At 53.5% G+C, this 15628-nt stretch overlaps 1 protein-coding gene across 6 annotated transcripts in view; it reads left to right on the top strand.

The window, feature by feature from the left end:
* The window catches only part of afg3l2 (AFG3-like AAA ATPase 2), a 511786-nt gene that overhangs the window by 37552 nt on the left and 458606 nt on the right, over positions 1-15628 (top strand). For 3 of the 6 annotated variants that reach the window (XM_072462202.1, XM_072462198.1, XM_072462203.1), the window contains exons 10-17: positions 3413-3566; positions 4393-4500; positions 7254-7379; positions 10327-10437; positions 10507-10622; positions 10693-10893; positions 14868-15062; positions 15351-15622. In XM_072462202.1, the coding sequence (XP_072318303.1) occupies positions 3413-3566; positions 4393-4500; positions 7254-7379; positions 10327-10437; positions 10507-10622; positions 10693-10893; positions 14868-15062; positions 15351-15590 (1251 nt within the window). In that variant the 3' untranslated portion in view covers positions 15591-15622. Of the gene's footprint in view, positions 1-3412; positions 3567-4392; positions 4501-7253; positions 7380-10326; positions 10438-10506; positions 10623-10692; positions 10894-14867; positions 15063-15350; positions 15623-15628 lie in introns of those variants that run through there. The other 3 variants (XM_072462199.1, XM_072462201.1, XM_072462200.1) reach the window with 3 other exon arrangements.

Raw genomic sequence — 15628 nt, 5'->3', positions numbered from 1 at the left:
CTGGTTTAGTCCAGGTTTACACCTGGTTTAGACCTGGTTTAGTCCTGGTTTAGACCTGGTTTAGTCCTGGTTTAGACCAGGTTTAGTCCTGGTTTAGTCCTGGTTTAGACCTGGTTTAGTCCAGGTTAAGTACAGGTTTAGTCCTGGTTTAGTCCAGGTTTAGACCTGGTTTAGTCCAAGTTTAGACCTGGTTTAGTCCAGGTTAAGTCCAGGTTTAGACCTGGTTTAGTCCAGGTTTAGACCTGGTTTAGCCCTGGTTTAGTCCAGGTTTAGACCTGGTTTAGTCCAAGTTTAGACCTGGTTTAGTCCAGGTTAAGTCCAGGTTTAGACCTGGTTTAGTCCTGGTTCAGTCCAGGTTTAGACCTGGTTTAGTCCAAGTTTAGACCTTGTTTAGTCCAAGTTTAGACCTGGTTTAGTCCAGGTTAAGTCCAGGTTTGGACCTGGTTTAGTCCAGGTTTAGACCTGGTTTAGTCCTGGTTCAGTCCAGGTTTACACCTGGTTTAGACCTGGTTTAGTCCTGGTTTAGACCTGGTTTAGTCCAGGTTTAGACCTGGTTTAGTCCTGGTTTAGTCCTGGTTTAGACCTGGTTTAGACCTGGTTCAGACCTGGTTTAGTCCTGGTTTGGACCTGGCTTAGTCCTGGTTTAGTCCTGGTTTAGTCCTGGTTTAGACCAGGTTTAGTCCTGGTTTAGTCCAGGTTTAGACCTGGTTTAGACCTGGTTTAGTCCAGGTTTAGACCAGGTTTAGACCTGTTTTAGACCAGATTTAGACCTGGTTTGAACCTTGTTTGGACCTGGTTTAGTCCACGTTTAGTCCAGGTTTAGTCCACGTTTAGTCCAGGTTTAGACCTGGTTTAGTCCAGGTTTAGACCTGGTTTAGACCTGGTTTAGTCCAGGTTAAGTACAGGTTTAGACCTGGTTTAGTCCAGGTTTAGACCTGGTTTAGACCTGGTTTAGACCTGGTTTAGACCTGGTTTAGTCCAGGTTTAGACCTGGTTTAGTCCTGGTTTAGTCCAGGTTTAGACCTGGTTTAGTCCTGGTTTAGTCCAGGTTTAGACCTGGTTTAGTCCAAGATTAGACCTGGTTTAGACCTGGTTTAGACCTGGTTTAGACCTGGTTTAGTCCAGGTTTAGACCTGGTTTAGACCTGGTTTAGTCCAGGTTTACACCTGGTTTAGACCTGGTTTAGTCCTGGTTTAGACCAGGTTTAGTCCAGATTAAGTACAGGTTTAGTCCTGGTTTAGTCCAGGTTTAGTCCTGGTTTAGTCCTGGTTTAGTCCAGCTTTCGACCTGGTTTAGTCCTGGTTTAGACCTGGTTTAGACCTGGTTTAGTCCAGATTTAGACCTGGTTTAGTCCAGGTTTAGACCTGGTTTAATCCTGGTCTAGACCTGGTTTAATCCTGGTTTAGACCTGGTTTAGTCCTGGTTTAGACCTGGTTTAGTCCTGGTTTAGACCTGGTTTAGACCTGGTTTAGTCCTGGTTTAGTCCTGGTTTAGTCCTGGTTTAGACCTGGTTTAGTCCTGGTTTAGACCTCGTTTAGACCTGGTTTAGTCCTGGTTTAGACCTGGTTTAGTCCTGGTTTAGACCTGGTTTAGTCCTGGTTTAGTCCTGGTTTAGACCTGGTTTAATCCTGGTTTAGACCTGGTTTAGTCCAGGTTTATACCTGGTTTAGACCTTGTTTAGACCTGGTTTAGACCTGGTTTAGACCTGGTTTAGTCCAGGTTTAGACCTGGTTTAGTCCTGGTTTAGTCCTGGTTTAGTCCAGGTTTAGACCTGGTTTAGTCCTGGTTTAGTCCAGGTTTAGACCTGGTTTAGTCCAAGATTAGACCTGGTTTAGACCTGGTTTAGACCTGGTTTAGACCTGGTTTAGACCTGGTTTAGACCTGGTTTAGTCCAGGTTAAGTACAGGTTTAGTCCTGGTTTAGTCCAGGTTTAGACCTGGTTTAGTCCAGGTTTAGACCTGGTTTAGTCCAGGTTTAGACCTGGTTTAGTCCAGGTTAAGTACAGGTTTAGTCCTGGTTTAGTCCAGGTTTAGACCTGGTTTAGTCCTGGTTTAGTCCTGGTTTAGACCTGGTTTAGTCCAGGTTTAGACCTGGTTTAGTCCAGCTTTCGACCTGGTTTAGTCCTGGTTTAGACCTGGTTTAGTCCAGATTTAGACCTGGTTTAGTCCAGGTTTAGACCTGGTTTAATCCTGGTCTAGACCTGGTTTAATCCTGGTTTAGACCTGGTTTAGTCCTGGTTTAGACCTGGTTTAGACCAGGTTTAGTCCTGGTTTAGTCCTGGTTTAGTCCTGGTTTAGACCTTGTTTAGACCTGGTTTAGACCTGGTTTAGACCTGGTTTAGACCTGGTTTAGTCCAGGTTTAGACCTGGTTTAGTCCTGGTTTAGTCCAGGTTTAGACCTGGTTTAGTCCAAGATTAGACCTGGTTTAGACCTGGTTTAGACCTTGTTTAGACCTGGTTTAGACCTGGTTTAGACCTGGTTTAGTCCAGGTTTAGACCTGGTTTAGACCTGGTTTAGTCCAAGATTAGACCTGGTTTAGACCTGGTTTAGACCTGGTTTAGACCTGGTTTAGACCTGGTTTAGACCTGGTTTAGTCCAGGTTTAGACCTGGTTTAGTCCAAGATTAGACCTGGTTTAGACCTGGTTTAGACCTGGTTTAGACCTGGTTTAGTCCAGGTTTATACCTGGTTTAGACCTTGTTTAGACCTGGTTTAGTCCAGGTTTAGACCTGGTTTAGTCCTGGTTTAGTCCTGGTTTAGTCCAGGTTTAGACCTGGTTTAGTCCTGGTTTAGTCCAGGTTTAGACCTGGTTTAGTCCAAGATTAGACCTGGTTTAGACCTGGTTTAGACCTGGTTTAGACCTGGTTTAGACCTGGTTTAGACCTGGTTTAGTCCAGGTTTAGTCCTGGTTTAGACCAGGTTTAGTCCAGGTTAAGTACAGGTTTAGTCCTGGTTTAGTCCAGGTTTAGACCTGGTTTAGTCCAGGTTTAGACCTGGTTTAGTCCAGGTTAAGTACAGGTTTAGTCCTGGTTTAGTCCAGGTTTAGACCTGGTTTAGTCCTGGTTTAGTCCTGGTTTAGTCCAGGTTTAGACCTGGTTTAGTCCAGCTTTCGACCTGGTTTAGTCCTGGTTTAGACCTGGTTTAGTCCAGATTTAGACCTGGTTTAGTCCAGGTTTAGACCTGGTTTAATCCTGGTCTAGACCTGGTTTAATCCTGGTTTAGACCTGGTTTAGTCCTGGTTTAGACCTGGTTTAGACCAGGTTTAGTCCTGGTTTAGTCCTGGTTTAGTCCTGGTTTAGTCCTGGTTTAGTCCTGGTTTAGACTCCATAACAGCAGCAGCTTGATGTCATAGCGGGCGGGGCATTGTCCCTCACACTCCGGAGACAGTGACGTGTCCTTCACCTTGTGTCCAGGTGAGGGACCTCTTCGTCCTCGCTCGGAAGAACGCGCCCTGCATCCTCTTCATCGACGAGATCGACGCCGTGGGACGAAAACGAGGACGAGGGAACTTTGGAGGACAAAGTGAGCAAGAGAACACTCTGAACCAGCTGCTGGTGGAGATGGACGGTAAGACATGTCCCCAAGTGTCTCTGTCCCCACACAAACACACATGTCCCCAAGTGTCTCTGTCCTCACACACATGTCCCCAAGTGTCTCTGTCCCCACACAAACACACATGTCCCCAAGTGTCTCTGTCCTCACACACATGTCCCCAAGTGTCTCTGTCCTCACAGACATGTCCCCAAGTGTCTCTGTCCTCACACACATGTCCCCAAGTGTCTCTGTCCTCACACAAACACACATGTCCAAGTATCTCTGTCCCCACACAAACACACATGTCCCCAAGTGTATCTGTCCTCACAGACATGTCCCCAAGTGTCTCTGTCCTCACACACATGTCCTCAAGTGTCTCTTTCCTCACAGACATGTCCCCAAGTGTCTCTGTCCTCACACACATGTCCCCAAGTGTCTCTGTCCTCACAGACATGTCCCTAAGTGTCTCTGTCCTCACACACATGTCCCCAAGTGTCTCTGTCCTCACAGACATTTCCCCAAGTGTCTCTTTCCTCACAGACATGTCCCCAAGTGTCTCTGTCCTCACACAAACACACATGTCCAAGTGTCTCTGTCCTCACACACATGTCCCCAAGTGTCTCTGTCCTCACAGACATGTCCCTAAGTGTCTCTGTCCTCACACACATGTCCCCAAGTGTCTCTGTCCTCACAGACATTTCCCCAAGTGTCTCTTTCCTCACAGACATGTCCCCAAGTGTCTCTGTCCTCACACAAACACACATGTCCAAGTGTCTCTGTCCCCACACAAACACACATGTCCAAGTGTCTCTGTCCTCACACACATGTCCTACAGGTGAAGTGTCTCTTGTCTCCTCAGGGTTTAACACGGCCTCTAATGTGGTGGTCCTCGCTGGGACAAACCGTCCAGACATTCTGGACCCGGCTCTGATGAGACCAGGACGCTTCGACCGACAGATTTACATCGGTAAATGTTTTATGATGTTTAAACCGTCACCACGGCAACAAACTCCTCTAGTACATGTTTGAGACGCTGGAGACACGTGTCCACACTGAACACTCATTTGAACTAAAAGATGGACCTGGTTTAGTCCCGGTTTAGACCTAGGTAGACCTGGTTTAGACCTGGTTCAGACCCGGTTCAGACCCGGTTTAGACCCGGTTTAGTCCCGGTTTAGACCCGGTTTAGACCCGGTTTAGACCCGGTTCAGACCCGGTTCAGACCCGGTTCAGACCCGGTTTAGACCCGGTTTAGACCCGGTTCAGACCCGGTTCAGACCCGGTTTAGACCCGGTTTAGACCTGGTTTAGACCTGGTTTAGACCTGGTTCAGACCTGGTTCAGACCTGGTTCAGACCTGGTTCAGACCTGGTTTAGACCTGGTTTAGACCTGGTTCAGACCTGGTTCAGACCTGGTTCAGACCTGGTTTAGACCTGGTTCAGACCTGGTTTAGACCTGGTTTAGACCTGGTTTAGACCTGGTTTAGACCTGGTTCAGACCTGGTTTAGACCTGGTTTAGACCTGGTTCAGGACCTGGTTCAGACCTGGTTCAGACCTGGTTCAGACCTGGTTTAGACCTGGTTCAGACCTGGTTCAGACCTGGTTCAGACCTGGTTTAGACCTGGTTCAGACCTGGTTTAGACCTGGTTTAGACCTGGTTTAGACCTGGTTTAGACCTGGTTTAGACCTGGTTCAGACCTGGTTCAGACCTGGTTTAGACCTGGTTTAGACCTGGTTTAGACCTGGTTCAGACCTGGTTCAGACCCGGTTTAGACCCGGTTTAGTCCCGGTTTAGTCCCGGTTTAGTCCCGGTTTAGACCCGGTTTAGACCCGGTTTAGACCCGGTTCAGACCCGGTTCAGACCCGGTTCAGACCCGGTTCAGACCCGGTTTAGACCCGGTTTAGACCCGGTTTAGACCTGGTTTAGACCTGGTTCAGACCTGGTTTAGACCTGGTTCAGACCTGGTTTAGACCCGGTTTAGTCCTGGTTTAGTCCCGGTTTAGTCCCGGTTTAGACCCGGTTTAGACCTGGTTTAGACCTGGTTCAGACCTGGTTTAGACCTGGTTCAGACCTGGTTCAGACCTGGTTCAGACCTGGTTTAGACCTGGTTTAGACCTGGTTTAGACCTGGTTTAGACCTGGTTTAGACCTGGTTTAGACCTGGTTCAGACCTGGTTTAGACCTGGTTCAGACCTGGTTTAGACCTGGTTTAGACCTGGTTCAGACCTGGTTTAGACCTGGTTCAGACCTGGTTTAGTCCCGGTTTAGTCCCGGTTTAGACCCGGTTTAGACCCGGTTTAGACCCGGTTCAGACCCGGTTTAGACCCGGTTCAGACCCGGTTCAGACCCGGTTCAGACCCGGTTCAGACCCGGTTTAGACCCGGTTTAGACCCGGTTCAGACCCGGTTCAGACCTGGTTTAGACCCGGTTTAGACCCGGTTCAGACCCGGTTCAGACCCGGTTCAGACCTGGTTTAGACCTGGTTCAGACCTGGTTTAGACCTGGTTTAGACCTGGTTCAGACCTGGTTCAGACCTGGTTTAGACCTGGTTTAGACCTGGTTCAGACCTGGTTCAGACCTGGTTCAGTCCCGGTTCAGTCCCGGTTTAGACCCGGTTTAGACCCGGTTTAGACCCGGTTCAGACCCGGTTCAGACCCGGTTCAGACCCGGTTCAGACCCGGTTTAGACCCGGTTTAGACCCGGTTCAGACCCGGTTCAGACCCGGTTTAGACCTGGTTTAGACCTGGTTCAGACCTGGTTTAGACCTGGTTCAGACCTGGTTTAGACCTGGTTCAGACCTGGTTTAGACCTGGTTCAGACCTGGTTCAGACCTGGTTTAGACCTGGTTTAGACCTGGTTTAGACCTGGTTTAGACCTGGTTTAGACCTGGTTCAGACCTGGTTTAGACCTGGTTTAGACCTGGTTTAGACCTGGTTCAGACCTGGTTCAGACCCGGTTTAGTCCCGGTTTAGTCCCGGTTTAGACCCGGTTCAGACCCGGTTTAGACCCGGTTCAGACCCGGTTCAGACCCGGTTTAGACCTGGTTTAGACCTGGTTCAGACCTGGTTTAGACCTGGTTCAGACCTGGTTTAGACCTGGTTTAGACCTGGTTCAGACCTGGTTCAGACCTGGTTTAGACCTGGTTTAGACCTGGTTTAGACCTGGTTTAGACCTGGTTTAGACCTGGTTCAGACCTGGTTTAGACCTGGTTTAGACCTGGTTCAGACCTGGTTCAGACCTGGTTCAGACCTGGTTTAGACCTGGTTTAGACCTGGTTTAGACCTGGTTCAGACCTGGTTCAGACCCGGTTTAGTCCCGGTTTAGTCCCGGTTTAGACCCGGTTCAGACCCGGTTTAGACCTGGTTTAGACCTGGTTTAGACCTGGTTTAGACCTGGTTCAGACCTGGTTTAGACCTGGTTTAGACCTGGTTTAGACCTGGTTTAGACCTGGTTTAGACCTGGTTTAGACCTGGTTTAGACCTGGTTCAGACCTGGTTTAGACCTGGTTCAGACCTGGTTTAGACCTGGTTTAGACCTGGTTCAGACCTGGTTCAGACCTGGTTTAGACCTGGTTTAGACCTGGTTCAGACCTGGTTCAGACCTGGTTTAGACCTGGTTCAGACCTGGTTTAGACCTGGTTCAGACCTGGTTTAGACCTGGTTCAGACCTGGTTCAGACCTGGTTTAGACCTGGTTTAGACCTGGTTCTGTTCTCTTTCAGGTCATCCTGACATCAAAGGCAGAGCGTCCATCTTTAAAGTTCACCTTCGACCTCTGAAGTTGGAGTCAAGTCTCGACTCAGACGCTGTGGCTAAGAAGATGGCCGCTCTCACGCCCGGGTTCTCAGGTAACAGCCCCGCCTCCTCCACAGCTCCGCCCTCACGCCCGGGTTCTCAGGTAACAGCCCCGCCTCCTCCACAGCTCCGCCCTCACGCCCGGGTTCTCAGGTAACAGCCCCGCCTCCTCCACAGCTCCGCCCTCACGCCCGGGTTCTCAGGTAACAGCCCCGCCTCCTCCACACATTCCACTGTGTCTTGTACAGGTCACTCTCTGTAGCTCTGATTTCTGCCTCTACAACGTGATAAATGTCCCTCCAGTGTCGCAGTCTTTTTTCATCTAGATGGTTGTGTTGATGATGGACAGATGATGGACAGATGATGGACAGATGATGGTCAGATGATGGACAGATGATGGTCAGATGATGGTCAGGTGATGGTCAGATGATGGACAGATGATGGACAGATGGTGAACAGATGATGGTCAGATGATGGTCGGATGTTGGTCGGATGATGGTCAGATGATGGGTCAGATGATGGACAGATGATGGTCAGATGATGGTCAGATGATGGACAGATGATGGACAGATGGTGAACAGATGATGGTCAGATGATGGTCGGATGTTGGTCGGATGATGGTCAGATGATGGGTCAGATGATGGACAGATGATGGTCTGATGATGGACAGATGGTGAACAGATGATGGTCAGATGATGGTCAGATGATGGACAGATGATGGACAGATGATGGTCAGATGATGGTCAGATGATGGTCAGGTGATGGACAGATGATGGACAGATGATGGACAGATGATGGACAGATGATGGTCAGATGATGGTCAGATGATGGTCAGGTGATGGACAGATGATGGACAGATGATGGACAGATGATGGACAGATGATGGTCAGATGATGGTCAGATGATGGTCGGATGTTGGTCGGATGATGGTCAGATGATGGGTCAGATGATGGACAGATGATGGTCTGATGATGGACAGATGGTGAACAGATGATGGTCAGATGATGGTCAGATGATGGACAGATGATGGACAGATGATGGTCAGATGATGGTCAGGTGATGGACAGGTGATGGACAGATGATGGACAGATGATGGACAGATGATGGACAGATGATGGTCAGATGATGGACTGATGATGGACAGATGATGGTCAGATGATGGACTGATGATGGACAGATGATGGTCAGATGATGGACAGATGATGGTCAGATGATGGTCAGGTGATGGTCAGGTGATGGACAGATGATGGACAGATGATGGACAGATGATGGTCAGATGATGGTCAGATGATGGTCGGATGTTGGTCGGATGATGGTCAGATGATGGGTCAGATGATGGACAGATGATGGTCTGATGATGGACAGATGGTGAACAGATGATGGTCAGATGATGGACAGATGATGGTCAGATGATGGACAGATGATGGTCAGATGATGGTCAGATGATGGACAGATGATGGACAGATGATGGACAGATGATGGTCAGATGATGGACAGATGATGGGTCAGATGATGGACAGATGATGGACAGATGATGGGTCAGATGATGGACAGATGATGGTCAGATGATGGACTGATGATGGTCAGATGATGGTCGGATGATGGTCGGATGATGGTCGGATGATGGTCGGATGATGGTCAGATGATGGACTGATGATGGTCAGATGATGGACAGATGATGGACAGATGATGGTCAGATGATGGTCAGATGATGGACAGATGATGGTCAGATGATGGTCAGATGATGGGTCAGATGATGGTCAGATGATGGTCAGATGATGGTCAGATGATGGACAGATGATGGACTGATGATGGTCAGATGATGGTCAGATGATGGTCAGATGATGGACAGATGATGGGTCAGATGATGGGTCAGATGATGGACAGATGATGGACTGATGATGGTCAGATGATGGTCAGATGATGGGTCAGATGATGGACAGATGATGGGTCAGATGATGGGTCAGATGATGGGTCAGATGATGGACAGATGATGGGTCAGATGATGGGTCAGATGATGGTCAGATGATGGACAGATGATGGGTCAGATGATGGGTCAGATGATGGTCAGATGATGGGTCAGATGATGAACAGATGATGGTCAGATGATGGACAGATGATGAACAGATGATGGTCAGATGATGGACAGATGATGGTCTGATGATGGACAGATGATGGTCAGATGATGGTCAGATGATGGTCAGATGATGGACAGATGATGAACAGATGATGGTCAGATGATGGACAGATGATGGTCTGATGATGGACAGATGATGGTCAGATGATGGGTCAGATGATGGACAGATGATGGACAGATGATGGGTCAGATGGTGGGTCAGATGGACAGATGGTCGGATGATGGACAGATGATGGTCAGATGATGGACAGATGATGGGTCAGATGATGGTCAGATGATGGACAGATGATGGACAGATGATGGTCAGATGATGGTCAGATGATGGACTGATGGACAGATGATGGACAGATGATGGACAGATGATGGTCAGATGATGGGTCAGATGGTGGGTCAGATGGACAGATGGTCGGATGATGGACAGATGATGGTCAGATGATGGACAGATGATGGGTCAGATGATGGTCAGATGATGGTCAGATGATGGACAGATGATGGTCAGATGGACAGATGGTCGGATGATGGACAGATGATGGCCTGATGATGGACAGATGATGGTCAGATGATGGACAGATGATGGTCAGATGGACAGATGGTCGGATGATGGACAGATGATGGCCTGATGATGGACAGATGATGGGTCAGATGATGGACTGATGATGGACTGATGATGGACAGAGGGGGTGGGGCCTGTGGGGGTGGGGCCTTTGGGACTCGGGCCTGTGGGGGTGGGGCCTGTGGGACTCGGGCCTGTGGGGGTGGGGCCTGTGGGACTTGGGCCTGTGGGGGTGGGGCCTGTGGGGCCGGTAGGGTCATTGTACTAGAGCTAAATGCAGAGGATTGTGGGTAATGCAGTCTCTTCACAGGCGCAGACATCGCTAACGTGTGTAACGAGGCGGCTCTGATCGCAGCTCGACACCTCAGCGACGCCATCGATGCCAAACATCTGGAGCAGGCCATCGAGAGAGTGATCGGAGGTGACCCTGACCCTGACCCCGACCCCTGACCCCTGACCCTGACTCCACACTCATTACCTCTGTCCTCAGGCCTGGAGAAGAAGACGCAGGTCCTTCAACCCGATGAGAAGAAGGTGGTGGCGTTCCACGAGGCTGGACACGCGGTGGCCGGGTGGTTCCTGGAGCACGCTGACCCTCTGCTCAAGGTCAGAGGAGCTCCACCTGGACAAGGGTCTGAAGGGTGTGTCTGATCTGGTCTGTGGTTGGTCACTGCAGGTGTCAATCATCCCTCGGGGGCGGGGCCTTGGTTACGCTCAGTATCTGCCGAAAGAGCAGTTTCTTTACACGGCCGAGCAGCTGATGGACCGGATGTGCATGACTCTGGGCGGGAGAGCGTCTGAGCAGATCTTCTTCAGCCGCATCACCACAGGAGCCCAGGACGACCTACGGAAGGTCACGCAGTCTGCCTACGCTCAGGTGAGTCAGCCTACGCTCAGGCGAGTCAGCCTACGCTCAGAGGCGAGTCAGCCTACGCTCAGGTGAGTCAGCCTACGCTCAGGCGAGTCAGCCTACGCTCAGAGGCGAGTCAGCCTACGCTCAGAGGCGAGTCAGCCTACGCTCAGGCGAGTCTGCCTACGCTCAGGGGAGTCTGCCTACGCTCAGAGGCGAGTCTGCCTACGCTCAGAGGCGAGTCAGCCTACGCTCAGGTGAGTCAGCCTACGCTCAGGCGAGTCTGCCTACGCTCAGGTGAGTCAGCCTACGCTCAGGCGAGTCTGCCTACGCTCAGGGGAGTCTGCCTACGCTCAGAGGCGAGTCTGCCTACGCTCAGAGGCGAGTCAGCCTACGCTCAGGTGAGTCAGCCTACGCTCAGGCGAGTCTGCCTACGCTCAGGCGAGTCTGCCTACGCTCAGGCGAGTCTGCCTACGCTCAGGTGAGTCTGCCTACGCTCAGGTGAGTCAGCCTACGCTCAGGCGAGTCAGCCTACGCTCAGAGGCGAGTCAGCCTACGCTCAGAGGCGAGTCAGCCTACGCTCAGGTGAGTCAGCCTACGCTCAGGCGAGTCTGCCTACGCTCAGGGGAGTCTGCCTACGCTCAGGGGAGTCTGCCTACGCTCAGAGGCGAGTCTGCCTACGCTCAGAGGCGAGTCAGCCTACGCTCAGGCGAGTCAGCCTACGCTCAGGCGAGTCAGCCTACGCTCAGGCGAGTCTGCCTACGCTCAGGCGAGTCAGCCTACGCTCAGGGGAGTCTGCCTACGCTCAGAGGCGAGTCAGCCTACGCTCAGAGGCGAGTCAGCCTACGCTCAGGCGAGTCTGCCTACGCTCAGGGGAGTCTGCCTACGCTCAGGCGAGTCTGCCTACGCTCAGGTGAGTCAGCCTACGCTCAGGCGAGTCTGCCTACGCTCAGGTGAGTCAGCCTACGCTCAGGCGAGTCTGCCTACGCTCAGGGGAGTCTGCCTACGCTCAGAGGCGAGTCTGCCTACGCTCAGAGGCGAGTCAGCCTACGCTCAGGTGAGTCAGCCTACGCTCAGGCGAGTCTGCCTACGCTCAGGGGAGTCTGCCTACGCTCAGGTGAGTCAGCCTACGCTCAGGTGAGTCAGCCTACGCTCAGGCGAGTCAGCCTACGCTCAGAGGCGAGTCAGCCTACGCTCAGAGGCGAGTCAGCCTACGCTCAGGTGAGTCAGCCTACGCTCAGGCGAGTCTGCCTACGCTCAGGGGAGTCTGCCTACGCTCAGAGGCGAGTCTGCCTACGCTCAGAGGCGAGTCAGCCTACGCTCAGGCGAGTCAGCCTACGCTCAGGCGAGTCAGCCTACGCTCAGGCGAGTCTGCCTACGCTCAGGCGAGTCAGCCTACGCTCAGGGGAGTCTGCCTACGCTCAGAGGCGAGTCAGCCTACGCTCAGAGGCGAGTCAGCCTACGCTCAGGCGAGTCTGCCTACGCTCAGGGGAGTCTGCCTACGCTCAGGCGAGTCTGCCTACGCTCAGGTGAGTCAGCCTACGCTCAGGTGAGTCAGCCTACGCTCAGGCGAGTCAGCCTACGCTCAGAGGCGAGTCAGCCTACGCTCAGAGGCGAGTCAGCCTACGCTCAGGTGAGTCAGCCTACGCTCAGGCGAGTCTGCCTACGCTCAGGGGAGTCTGCCTACGCTCAGAGGCGAGTCTGCCTACGCTCAGAGGCGAGTCAGCCTACGCTCAGGCGAGTCAGCCTACGCTCAGGCGAGTCAGCCTACGCTCAGGCGAGTCTGCCTACGCTCAGGCGAGTCAGCCTACGCTCAGGGGAGTCTGCCTACGCTCAGAGGCGAGTCAGCCTACGCTCAGAGGCGAGTCAGCCTACGCTCAGGCGAGTCTGCCTACGCTCAGGGGAGTCTGCCTACGCTCAGGCGAGTCTGCCTACGCTCAGGTGAGTCAGCCTACGCTCAGGTGAGTCAGCCTACGCTCAGGCGAGTCAGCCTACGCTCAGAGGCGAGTCAGCCTACGCTCAGAGGCGAGTCAGCCTACGCTCAGGCGAGTCTGCCTACGCTCAGGCGAGTCTGCCTACGCTCAGGGGAGTCTGCCTACGCTCAGAGGCGAGTCTGCCTACGCTCAGAGGCGAGTCAGCCTACGCTCAGGCGAGTCAGCCTACGCTCAGAGGCGAGTCAGCCTACGCTCAGAGGCGAGTCAGCCTACGCTCAGGCGAGTCTGCCTACGCTCAGAGGCGAGTCTGCCTACGCTCAGAGGCGAGTCTGCCTACGCTCAGAGGCGAGTCAGCCTACGCTCAGGTGAGTCAGCCTACGCTCAGGCGAGTCTGCCTACGCTCAGGTGAGTCAGCCTACGCTCAGGCGAGTCTGCCTACGCTCAGGCGAGTCTGCCTACGCTCAGAGGCGAGTCTGCCTACGCTCAGAGGCGAGTCAGCCTACGCTCAGGTGAGTCAGCCTACGCTCAGGCGAGTCTGCCTACGCTCAGGGGAGTCTGCCTACGCTCAGGCGAGTCTGCCTACGCTCAGGTGAGTCAGCCTACGCTCAGGTGAGTCAGCCTACGCTCAGGCGAGTCAGCCTACGCTCAGAGGCGAGTCAGCCTACGCTCAGAGGCGAGTCAGCCTACGCTCAGAGGCGAGTCAGCCTACGCTCAGGCGAGTCTGCCTACGCTCAGGGGAGTCTGCCTACGCTCAGGCGAGTCAGCCTACGCTCAGGGGAGTCTGCCTACGCTCAGAGGCGAGTCAGCCTACGCTCAGAGGCGAGTCAGCCTACGCTCAGGCGAGTCTGCCTACGCTCAGGGGAGTCTGCCTACGCTCAGGCGAGTCTGCCTACGCTCAGGTGAGTCAGCCTACGCTCAGGCGAGTCTGCCTACGCTCAGGTGAGTCAGCCTACGCTCAGGCGAGTCTGCCTACGCTCAGGGGAGTCTGCCTACGCTCAGAGGCGAGTCTGCCTACGCTCAGAGGCGAGTCAGCCTACGCTCAGGTGAGTCAGCCTACGCTCAGGCGAGTCTGCCTACGCTCAGGGGAGTCTGCCTACGCTCAGGCGAGTCTGCCTACGCTCAGGTGAGTCAGCCTACGCTCAGGTGAGTCAGCCTACGCTCAGGCGAGTCAGCCTACGCTCAGAGGCGAGTCAGCCTACGCTCAGAGGCGAGTCAGCCTACGCTCAGGTGAGTCAGCCTACGCTCAGGCGAGTCTGCCTACGCTCAGGGGAGTCTGCCTACGCTCAGAGGCGAGTCTGCCTACGCTCAGAGGCGAGTCAGCCTACGCTCAGGCGAGTCAGCCTACGCTCAGGCGAGTCAGCCTACGCTCAGGCGAGTCTGCCTACGCTCAGGCGAGTCAGCCTACGCTCAGGGGAGTCTGCCTACGCTCAGAGGCGAGTCAGCCTACGCTCAGAGGCGAGTCAGCCTACGCTCAGGCGAGTCTGCCTACGCTCAGGGGAGTCTGCCTACGCTCAGGCGAGTCTGCCTACGCTCAGGTGAGTCAGCCTACGCTCAGGTGAGTCAGCCTACGCTCAGGCGAGTCAGCCTACGCTCAGAGGCGAGTCAGCCTACGCTCAGAGGCGAGTCAGCCTACGCTCAGGTGAGTCAGCCTACGCTCAGGCGAGTCTGCCTACGCTCAGGGGAGTCTGCCTACGCTCAGAGGCGAGTCTGCCTACGCTCAGAGGCGAGTCAGCCTACGCTCAGGCGAGTCAGCCTACGCTCAGGCGAGTCAGCCTACGCTCAGGCGAGTCTGCCTACGCTCAGGCGAGTCAGCCTACGCTCAGAGGCGAGTCAGCCTACGCTCAGGCGAGTCTGCCTACGCTCAGAGGCGAGTCAGCCTACGCTCAGAGGCGAGTCAGCCTACGCTCAGGTGAGTCAGCCTACGCTCAGGCGAGTCAGCCTACGCTCAGGCGAGTCAGCCTACGCTCAGGGGAGTCTGCCTACGCTCAGAGGCGAGTCTGCTTGATCGGCTCCTCCTCCTCTCCTTTGATTGGCTCCTCCTCCTCGCTGATTGGCTCCTCCCCTCAGATCGTACAGTTCGGGATGAACCGTGGCGTGGGGCAGCTGTCCTTCGATCTGCCTCGTCCGGGTGAGATGGTCCTGGAGAAACCGTTCAGTGAAGCCACGGCCCGGATCATCGACCTGGAGGTCCGAGCGCTGATCCACGAGGCCAACCAGAGAACCCTGGAGCTGCTGCTGCGTCACCGTGACGACGTGGAGAAGGTCAGTGCACATTATTCAACTGTACAGGTCTGAACCGGGACTAAACCGGGTCTAAATCAGGTCTAAACCCGGTCTAAACCAGGTCTATCCATCCATCCATCCATTTTCTACCGCTTGTTCCCTTTTGGGGTCGCGGGTGACTGGAGCCTATCCCAGTGACTTCGGGCCTTAGGCGGGGTACATCCTGGACAGTGGCCAACTTGTCGCAGGGCCTAAACCAGGTCTAAACCAGGTCTAAACCTGGTCTTAAAGAGCCTGTGCTTCCTGTGTTGCTGCTCTGTCCTGCAGGTGGCGCTGCGGCTGCTGGAGAAGGAGGTCCTGGACAAAGCGGACATGGAGGAGCTTCTGGGCAAAAGGCCGTTTGTGGAGAAGTCGACTTATGAAGAGTTTGTGGAAGAAACAGGAGGAGACGAGGAGGACACGAGTCTGCCGGCCGGACTCAAGGACTGGAACCAGGAACCACCTGAGACCAAAGAGAGTCCAGAGGAGAGAGTGGCCCGGCAGATCTCCAGAGGCATGCCCTTTTGACCTCTGACCTCTCAGTGACCTTTGCTGTGACTCATAAC

The sequence above is a fragment of the Eucyclogobius newberryi genome, unplaced genomic scaffold, assembly GCF_026437365.1.
Source record: "Eucyclogobius newberryi isolate DKJ021-1_F unplaced genomic scaffold, fEucNew1.0.hap1 SCAF_39, whole genome shotgun sequence".
In the NCBI taxonomy this organism is placed as follows: Eukaryota; Metazoa; Chordata; class Actinopteri; order Gobiiformes; family Gobiidae; genus Eucyclogobius; species Eucyclogobius newberryi.
This window is presented reverse-complemented; position numbering and strand designations above follow the sequence as displayed.